This window comes from Somniosus microcephalus, unplaced genomic scaffold (assembly GCF_052327205.1).
Source record: "Somniosus microcephalus isolate GS21.2 unplaced genomic scaffold, FLI_Smic_1.0 unresolved_chr7, whole genome shotgun sequence".
Classification (NCBI taxonomy): Eukaryota; Metazoa; Chordata; class Chondrichthyes; order Squaliformes; family Somniosidae; genus Somniosus; species Somniosus microcephalus.
Window position 1 is genome coordinate 33,760,620 of NW_028225185.1, and position 10,787 is coordinate 33,771,406.

Sequence of the window (10,787 nt, forward strand, 5' to 3'; positions counted from 1 at the left end):
ACTCTTTGCTTCCTGTCCGCCAACCAGTTCTCTATCCAAGTCAGTACCTTGCCCCCAATCCCATGTGCCTTAACTTTACACGCTAATCTCTTATGCGGGACCTTATCGGCATTTAGTTATTTCTGACATGGAAGATTTAGGTTTTCAAAAATCTAGAAAAGCTGAAGTTACGAACAGGGAACAACGCCCCGCGAGACAAGGAAATGACAGACCGACATAACATTGCAGACAGAACGTTTGGCATTTTCTTTATTAGAGTCCTTTAGTGTTATCGGTCGAGAGCCGCCCTACCATGGCGCGATACAGGAGCACACTTTAAACCAGTCAACGCACACGTGGACACGGCCTCACGGGAAAGGAGCGCGTTGTCGGGAAAAGGGGGGGCGCGCGCACAGTCGGCCGCTGCGGCTTCAGTCGGAGACACGCGGCCCTCCCCGGGCGGCAGCCACTCGGAAGTACGTTTAAGGCTGCGGGGGGAGGGGGTGGGGCCCCTGCTCGTTATACTAACGAGGAGGTTCAGAAGTCGATTTAAGAGGGGAGAGGAGGAGGAGAGGACGGACAGAGGAGGGGATGTTAGTGGGGAGGAGTTCTTTCATTTACACTACACACACACACGCACACACACACACACACAGCCCGTGTCGCCGCGGACACCGGTTCTCCGGTTACTGCTCGTCCTCGCCAAAGACGTCGTTCTGTTTGCGCTTCATATTCTCGAAGTCGAAGCCGGTGCCGGTCATGCGCTTGTAGATGTCCTTGATGTCGTTGCAAGTCGTCTCGAAGTGGGTGGTGGCATCGTAAGACCGAGACACAAAGACCTTAGAGAGACGACACAAGACGGGGATGGTCAGACGGGCAGAACAGTGGCAAACGGAAATTTAACCCTGAAAAGTTCGGAGGCAAGGGGATACACAATGGCCCAGAAATTCGGGTCGGAGGCTGCAAGCCCCTGACCTACACTTACCTAGCGCGCCGGCCGTTGAGCTGTGGGACCCGCGTGGAATTCCGATCCTGGGCCACCTCCAGCTGCCGGCGCGCAGCGCTTGTGTATCCCAGGGGCGCAGTTCATTCGAAACGTCCCCTGGGATCACGTGGGCCATGGGGAGCCAATCGGAGCAGGGAATGCTTCATTCATAAGTTTGACAGGAAGAGCTGTCAAGACTTATAAATATTACGGGCCCCAAAACATCACTAAATCTTCAAATAATTTTTTTTTTTTTAAATCACTTTTTAAATAAACTATAAATTACATGAAATAACTATTTTAAACAATTTAAATTTTTGAAAAACATTTTTTTATTTTCTAACAGGGCTAAAAATGAACTTACCTTTCTTTAAAGTATTTAAAAATATAAACCTGTGGAAAAAATGTTTTAATTTTAATTAATTCACCACTTACCTTGTAAAAAGCAGGCCTTGCGCCTGCTTTTTATATGCGTAACTTCTGCAGACTTACCTTCCCGGGAAAACCTGCAAAATAAAGCTAAGTTCGATGTGCACGCGCTGCCTCTCCCGCGCACGCGCTCGAACTCTGAACCCCTTCGTTCAGGGGAACGGAAGTGCCGGTTTCCCGCGCATGCGCAGTGCATGCAGGAAACCAGCACTTCCATTGGGCCTACGGGTGAGTACCCCGTGCGGACTCACCCGTGGAGACCCAAATTTCTGGGCCAATGAATGGGGGGGACCCTGGGAAGGACAGAGGATCAGTGGGACCTTGGTGTGCATGTACAGGCAACTCTTTGGTATCCGGCACCGACGTGTTGCCGGTTGATCAGAAATTCCGGGCGACGGAGAGGGTTATCTACCGAGGCTATCTTTAACAAACAAAAAAATTTTTGAAATCAAGAAATGTGCAGTGTACAGTAATTGGGTACTCACCTACAGAATGTCGTGTTAAATAGATGGAGGAAGATGCTTGATTAAGTACAGGACTGCCAGTTGAGGGTAATAGAAACATAGAAGATAGGAGCAGGAGTAGGCCATTCGGCCCCTCGAGCCTGCTCCGCCATTCAATGCGATCATCCAAATTCAGTACCCTGTCCCTTCTTTCTCCCCATATCCCTTTAGCCTTAAGAAATATATCCAACTCCTTCTTGAATATATTTAATGAATTGGCCTCAACTGCCTTCTGTGGTAGAGAATTCCACAGGTTCACCACTCTCTGGGTGAAGAAATTCCTCCTCATCTCAGTCCTAAGTGGCTTACCCCTTATCCTTAGACTGTGACCCCTGGTTCTGGAATGCAATGCAATGACTACCAGCAGCGTGGGAGACACACAGTACCCCTGTAAAATGGCGGATCGGAAGAGACTACAGACAGCGCGGGAGACGCACAGTACCCCTGTAAAATGGCGGATCGGAAGAGACTACCGGCAGCGCGGGAGAGTCGGACTCCTGTTACAGGGGTATTGAGGTGTTCTGACTTCTGACAGCGCCAAGAAGCCGAGTAGTGGCAGTTTGGAGAACTACCCCCACTGACTAACTCGGCCACCGCGGGAGACTCGGACTCGGACACATTGCCGGTTATTGAGGTGTTGTTTTCGGAGTGAGAATTTTGCCGGTTAAGAGAGAATTCCAGTTATTTAGGTGCCGTTTAAACGAGAGGTTCCTGTACGTAGATCCCTGATGAAGGCAGCAGGACAGGTAGATAAGGTGGTTAAAAAGGCATATGGGATACTTGCCTTCATTAGCCGAGGCATAGAATATAAGAGCAGGGAGGTTATGATGGAGCTGTACAAAACGCTAGTTAGGCCACAGCTGGAATACTGTGTGCAGTTCTGGTCGCCACACTATAGGAAGGATGTGATTGCATTGGAGAGGGTGCAGAGGAGATTCACCAGGGTGTTACCTGGGCTGGAGCGCTTCAGCTATGAAGAGAGACTGGACAGGCTGGGGTCGTTTTCCTTGGAGCAGAGAAGGCTGAGGGGGGGGACCTGATTGAGGTGTACAAAATTATGAGGGGTATAGATAGGGTAGATAGAAAGGAACCTTTCCCCTTAGTAGAGGGGTCAATAACCAGGGGGCATAGTTTCAAGGTAAGAGGCAGGAGGTTTAGAGGGGATTTGAGGAAAAACTCTCTCACCCAGAGGGTGGTTGGAATCTGGAACTCACTGCCTGAAAGGGTGGTAGAGGCAGGAACCCTCACAACATTCAAGAAGCATTTAGATGAGCACTTGAAACGCCATAGCATACAAGGCTACGGACCAAGTGTTGGAAAATGGGATTAGAATAGACAGGGCTTGATGGCCGGCGCGGACACGATGGGCCTCTTTCTGTGCTGTATAACTATGATCTGGGGGGGTTGCGGGGGAGAAGAAAAGGCGGAAGTAATCAAAAAGGCAAATGGAATGTTGTCCTTTATTGCAAGGGGGATGGAGTATAAAAGCAGGAAAGTCCTGCTACAACTGTACAGGGCGCTGGTGAGACCGCACCTGGAGTACTGCGTACAGTTTTGGGCTCCTTATTTAAGGCGGGATATACTTGCATTGGAGGCAGTTCAGAGACGATTCACACGGTTAATTCCTGGGATGAGGGGGTTGACTTATGAGGAAGGTTGAGCAGGTTGGGCCTATACTGATTGGAGTTTAGAAGAATGAGAGGCGATCTTATTGAAACATATAAGATACTGAGGGGGCTCGACAAGGTAGATGCAGAGAGGATGTTTCCCCTCGTGGGGAAATCTAGAACTCGGGGGCACAGTCTCAGAATAAAGGGTCGCCCTTTTAGAACTGAGATGAGGAGGAATTTCTTCTCTGAGGGTCGTGAATCTGTGGAATTCTCTGGGGCAGAGAGCTGTGGAGGCTGGGTCATTAAATACATTTAAGGTGGAGATAGGTGGATTTTTGCAAGATAAGGGAGTGAAGGGTTATGGGGAGCGGGCGGGAAAGTGGCTTTGAGCCCAAGATCAGCCACGATCTCATTGAATGGCGGAGCAGGCTCGAGGGGCCAAGTGGCCTCCTCCTGCTCCTATCTTCTATGTTTCTAAGTGGCTTTGAGCCCGAGATCAGCCATGATCTTATTGAATGGCGGAGCAGGCTCGAGGGGCCGAATGGCCTCCTCCTGCTCCTATCTTCTATGTTTCTAAGTGGCTTTGAGCCCGAGATCAGCCATGATCTTATTGAATGGCGGAGCAGGCTCGAGGGGCCGAATGGCCTCCTCCTGCTCCTATCTTCTATGTTTCTAAGTGGCTTTGAGCCCGAGATCAGCCATGATCTTATTGAATGGCGGAGCAGGCTCGAGGGGCCAAGTGGCCTATTCCTGCTCCTATTTCTTATGTTTATCGATCTCAGCCTTGAATAGGCTCAACGACTGAGCCTCCACAGCCCTCTGGGGCAGAGAATTCCACAAAGATTCACCGCCCTCTGAGTGAAGAAATTCCTCCGCATCTCAGTCCTAAATGGCCGACCCCTTATCCTGAGACTGTGACCCCTGGTTCGAGACTCTCCAGCCCGGGGGGGGGGAAACAGCCTTGAAGAGGAGGATGGGGAAGTTCTCCCTGGTGTCCTGGGCTGTGAAGGGCTTTGGGACGTCCGGAGATCAGGAAAGACCCTGTAAAAATGCAAGTCTTTTTTTAAATTAGAGCCAGGCCGTTCAGGGGTGATGTCAGGAAGGACTTCAGGAGAGAGAAGGTTGTTAAAAAAAAAGTCACAGGCACGGTGGCATAGGGGCCATGTTACTGGACGAGTAATCCAGAGGCCTGGACTAATGATCCCGAGACGAGAATTCAAATCCCACCACGGCGATGTGGGAATTTTAATTCAGTTAATTAAATAAATCTGGAATTGAAAAGCTAGCATCAGTGACGGTGACCATGAAACTATCAGACTGCCAAAAAAAAACCATCCGGTTCACTAACGTCCTTTAGGGAAGGCAATCTACCGCCCTTACCCGGTCTGGCCGCTGTGCGACTCCAGACCCACAGCAGTGTGGTTGACTCTTAACGGCTCCTCTGAAATAGCCCAGCGAGACACTCAAAGGCAATTAGGGGGTGGGCAATAAATGCCGGCCTTGCCAGCGACGCCCACATCCCAGGAACGAATTTTAAAAAAAGAGGCTTCAGGGCCTTGTTACACGAACCACTGAAAGCTAACACGCAGGTCCAGCAAGCAAGCATTTTGGCCTTTATTGCAAGAGGATTGGAGTATAACTGCAAATATACAGGGCCCTGGTGAGACCATACCTGGAGTAGTGTGTACAGTTTTGGTCTCCTTACCTAAGGAAGGATATACTTGCCATAGAGGGAGTGCAGCGAAGGTTCACCAGGCTGGTTCCTGGGATGGAGGGATTGTCCTATGAGGAGAGATTGAGTAGACTGGGCCGATACTCTCTGGAGTTTAGAAGAATGAGAGGTGATCTAAGATTCTGAGGGGGGGATTGACAGGGTAGATGCTGAGAGGCTGTTTCCCCCTGGCTGGAGAGTCTCGAACCAGGGGTCACAGTCTCAGGATAAGGGGTCGGCCATTTAGGACTGAGATGAGGAGGAATTTCTTCACTCGGAGGGCGGTGAATCTTTGGAATTCTCTGCCCCAGAGGGCTGTGGAGGCTCAGTCGTTGAGTCTATTCAAGGCTGAGATCGAGAGATTTTTGGAATCGAGGGATCGGGCGGGAAAGTGGAGATGAGGTCGAAGATCAGCCGTGATCGCATTGAATGGCGGAGCAGGCTCGAGGGGCCGTACAGCCGACTCCTGCTCCTATTCCTTATGTTCTTAGGAAGGCAAGTGGTAAAGAAGGGAGGAACTCCCATTTCTCCAGCACCTTTCACCACCTCAGGACGTCCCAAAGCGCTTCACAGCCAATGAAGGGCTTTTTTTGAAGTGTGGTCACTGTTGGAATGTGGGAAGCGCGGCCGCCAATCTGCGCACAGCAAGCTCCCACAAACTGTGCTGCGATAAATAAAAGCGATGTTGGTTGAGGGATAAATATTGGGCCCAGGACACCGGGGGGGAGAACTGCCCCACTCCTCCCCCCTACTCTTCGAAGTACTGGCCATGGGGATCGTTCATGTCCACTTGGGGGCAGAGGAGGAACATAAGAAAATAGGAGCGGGAGTCGGCCATTCGAGCCTGCTCCGCCATTCAATGAGATCATGGCTGATCTTCTGCATCAACTCCATTCACCGGCCCTATTGCCATATCACTTGATGCCCTTACTAGTCAGAAATCTGTCGACTTCTGTTTTGAATATACCCAATGACTGAGCCTCCACAGCCCTCTGGGGTAGAGAATTCCAAAGATTCACCACCCTCTGTGTGAAGACATTTCTTCTCATCCCAGTCCTGTAATACTGTGCACAGTTCTGGTCTCCATATCACACTTGAAGCACTGGGCACAGTTCTGGTCTCCATATCACACTTGAAGCACTGGGCACAGTTCTGGTCTCCATATCACACTTGCACTGTGCACAGTTCTGGTCTCCATATCACACTTTGGGCACTGTGCACAGTTCTGGTCTCCATATCACACTTTGGGCACTGTGCACAGTTCTGGTCTCCATATCACACTTTGGGCACTGTGCACAGTTCTGGTCTCCATATCACACTTTGGGCACTGTGCACAGTTCTGGCCTCCATATCACACTTGGAGCAATGTGCACAGTTCTGGTCTCCGTATCACACTTGGAGCACTGTGCTCAGTTCTGGTCTCCATATCACACTTGGAGCACTGTGCATAGTTCTGGTCTCCATATCACACTTGGGGCACTGTGCACAGTTCTGGTCTCCATATCACACTTTGGGCACTGTGCACAGTTCTGGCCTCCATATCACACTTGGAGCACTGTGCACAGTTCTGGTCTCCATATCACACTTGGAGCACTGGGCACAGTTCTGGTCTCCATATCACACTTTGGGCACTGTGCACAGTTCTGGTCTCCATATCACACTTTGGGCACTGTGCACAGTTCTGGTCTCCATATCACACTTTGGGCACTGTGCACAGTTCTGGTCTCCATATCACACTTTGGGCACTGTGCACAGTTCTGGTCTCCATATCACACTTTGGGCACTGTGCACAGTTCTGGTCTCCATATCACACTTGGAGCACTGTGCTCAGTTCTGGTCTCCATATCACACTTGGGGCACTGTGCACAGTTCTGGTCTCCATATCACACTTGGGGCACTGTGCTCAGTTCTGGTCTCCATATCACACTTGGGGCACGGTGCACAGTTCTGGTCTCCATATCACACTTTGGGCACTGTGCACAGTTCTGGCCTCCATATCACACTTGGAGCACTGTGCTCAGTTCTGGTCTCCATATCACACTTGGGGCACTGTGCACAGTTCTGGTCTCCATATCACACTTGGAGCACTGTGCACAGTTCTGGTCTCCATATCACACTTGGGGCACTGTGCACAGTTCTGGTCTCCATATCACACTTGGGGCACTGTGCACAGTTCCGGTCTCCATCTCACACTTGGAGCACTGTGCACAGTTCTGGTCTCCATATCACACTTGGGGCACTGTGCACAGTTCTGGTCTCCATATCACACTTGGGGCACTGTGCACAGTTCTGGTCTCCATATCACACTTGGAGCACTGTGCACAGTTCTGGTCTCCATATCACACTTGGAGCACTGTGCACAGTTCTGGTCTCCATATCACACTTGGAGCACTGTGCACAGTTCTGGTCTCCATATCACACTTGGAGCACTGTGCACAGTTCTAGTCTCCATATCACACTTAAGAACATAAGAAATAGGAGCAGAAGGAGGCCATGCAGCCCCTCGAGCCTGCTCCGCCATTCAATGAGATCATGGCTGATCTTCTGCCTCAACTCCATTCACTGGCCCTATCGCCATATCCCTTGATGCCCTTACTAGTCAGAAATCTATCGACTTCTGTTTTGAATATACCCAATGACTGAGCCTCCACAGCCCTCTGGGGCAGAGAATTCCAAAGATTCACCACCCTCTGTGTGAAGAAATTCCTCCTCATCTCAGTCCTGAATGGCCGACCCTTATCCTGAGGCTGTGGCCCCTGGTTCTAGACTCCCCAGCCAAGGGAAACATTCTCCCAGCATCCACCCTATCAAGCCCTGTAATAATTTTGTACGCTTCAATGAGATCCCCTCTCATTCTTCTGAATTCAAGAGAATACAGGCCTAGCTTACTCGATCTCTTCTCATACGACAGTCCCGCCATCCCAGGAATCAGTCTAGTGAACCTTCGTTGCACTCCCTCTATGGCAAGTATATCCTTCCTTAGGTAAGGAGACCAAAATTGTACACAGTACTCCAGGTGTGGTCTCACCAAGGCCCTATATAATTGGAGTAAGACTTCTTTACTCCTGTACTCAAATGCTCTTGTAATGAAGGCCAGCTTAACATTTACCTTCCTAATGGCTTGCTGCACCTGCACATTCACTTTCAGTGACTCATGTACAAGGACACCCAGGTCCCTTTGAGCATAAGAACATAAGAAATAGGAGCAGGAGTAGGCCAACCGGCCCCTCGAGCCTGCTCCGCCATTCAATAAGATCATGGCTGATCTGATCCTAACCGCCAATCCACTATCACAGAACCATCTCCTGAATCTAACAGAATTAGACACACGAAATAGGAGCAGGATCAGGCTACACGGCCCCTGGGCCCGCTCCGCTCCCCACAGGGCCATGACCGATCCGAACCTAGACTCATGTCCAAATTCCTGCCCGCTCCCCGTAACCCTTAATTCCCTTTACTTCTAGGAAACTGTCTATTTCTGTTTTAAATTTATGTAATGATGTAGCTTCTACAGCTTTTTGGGGCAGCATATTCCATGGACCTACCACCCTCTGAGTGAAGTAGTTCCTCCTCATCTCAGTTTTGAAAGAGCAGCCCCTTATTCTAAGACTATGCCCCCTAGTTCTAGTTTCACCCATCATCGGGAACATCCTCCCCGCATCCACCCGATCCAACCCCTTCACAATCTTATATGTTTCAATAAGATCGCCTCTCATTCTTCTGAACTCCAATGAGTAGAGTCCCAATCTACTCAACCTCTCCTCATATGTCCATCCCCGGGATTAACCGAGTGAATCTTCTTTGTACTGACTCGAGAGCAAGTATGTCCTTTCTTAAATATGGACACCAAAACTGTACGCAGTATTGAGCATCTGCATTCCCCAATCTTGAGGAAATTCCTCCTCGTCTCAGTCCTGAATGGCCGACCCTTTATCCTGAGGCTGTGGCCCCCTGGTTCTTGACTCCCCAGCCAGGGGGAAACATTCTCCCAGCATCCACCCTATCAAGCCCTGTAATCATTTTGTATGCTTCAATGAGATTCCCCCCTCTCAATTCTTCTGAATTCAAGAGAATACAGGCTCTTTCAAAAGGGCCGGCCCTGGCACGATGGGCCGAATGGCCACCTTCCGTGTTGTGCGATTCTCCTATTCCAAGCCCAGCCAACACCCCCTGATGCAGGGAATTTGGGGAGGAGGGGGAATAAAAAGGTTGTTTGAAACAGTGACCACACTTCAAAAGAAGTCCTCCATTGGTTGTGAAGCGCTTTGGGACGTCCTGAGGCGGGGAAAGGCGCTGGAGAAATGCGAATCCTTTCTTTACATCAATATCACAGAGGGCTACGAACCGGGAACCGGGGAAGAGACGGGTGGGTTGAGGTGTGGGGGCCACAGGTGAAGGAGCAGCAGGGGGGGGGGGGGGGGGGATCACAAGCAGCGCAGCGCCGGACAATCTCACCTGGCTCTCTGTTCCGTCTTCGACTGGCTCGTACAGGTCACTAATGGCGACAAACCTGGGGGGGGGGGGGGGGGGGGAAGAGAAAGGACAAAGGTCAGCACAAAGGTCACGGGAACGCGCGCATGCACGACTCCAAACGAGTCTCCCACGTGGCGCCAAGTTCGGGTTCCGGAAACGAGAAGAACGGAAGTATTTCTCCAATTCCCCCTTTTGAAAGTTACTATTGAATCTGCTCCACCGCCCTTTCAGGCAGCGCGTTCCAGATCACAACAACTCGCTGCGTAAAAAACATTCTCCTCATCTCCCCTCTGTTCTTTTACCGATTATCTTCAATCTGTGTCCTCTGGTTACCGACCCTCCTGCCACTGGAAACAGTTTCTCCCGATCGACTCTATCAAAATCCCTTTGCAATTTTGAGCGCCTCGATTTAATCTCCCCTTAACCTTCTCTGCTCTAAGGAGAACAACCCCAGCTTCTCCAGTCTCTCCACATCACTGAAGTCCCTCATCCCTGGTACCATTCTGGTCAATCTCCCCTTAACCTTCTCTGCTCTCTGTTGCATTCTTGCGTACTGCGAACCCGCTGTTCAATCCCTGCTGCTGGAACTAGACGTTGGAAGAGGGAGAGAGCAAACAACATTTTAGAGAGAGAAGTTTCTTTTTACTTTTGGTCGATGGGTTCGAGAAGCTCCAGAGCCGGCTCAATCTCCTTCTCGGGCTCGCCCGTTTCTACCGTGGTGCTGACGATGGCAATGTACTTCCCCTGGGCGGCCACGTTATGGGCGTAGGAGATCAGGCAGACGTAGATATCTGAAAGCAAAGAGAGAACTCGCATTTGTTTAGCGCCTTTCACCAACTCAGGACGTCCCAAAGCACTTCACAGCCAATGAAGTGCTCCCTCAGTACGCCCCTCCAACAGTGCGGCGCTCCCTCAGTACCGCCCCTCCGACAGTGCGGCGCTCCCTCAGTACCGCCCCTCCGACAGTGCAGCGCTCCCTCAGTACTGCCCCTCCGACAGTGCGGCGCTCCCTCAGTACTGCCCCTCCGACAGTGCGGCGCTCCCTCAGTACCGCCCCTCCGACAGTGCGGCGCTCCCTCAGTACCGCCCCTCCGACA

At 50.8% G+C, this 10,787-nt stretch overlaps 1 protein-coding gene across 1 annotated transcript in view; it reads right to left on the reverse strand.

Moving 5' to 3' along the window:
- Window positions 1-222: 222 nt before the first annotated feature.
- The window catches only part of LOC147086763 (rab GDP dissociation inhibitor alpha-like), a 26,766-nt gene continuing 16,201 nt past the window's right edge, over window positions 223-10,787 (reverse strand). Inside the window, exons 5-7 of the mRNA XM_085978319.1 lie at window positions 10,337-10,546; window positions 9,673-9,727; window positions 223-818 (exon numbers count right to left, since the gene is read on the reverse strand). Coding sequence (XP_085834445.1) covers window positions 666-818; window positions 9,673-9,727; window positions 10,337-10,546 — 418 coding nt within the window. The 3' untranslated portion in view covers window positions 223-665. The remainder of the gene's footprint in view (window positions 819-9,672; window positions 9,728-10,336; window positions 10,547-10,787) is intronic.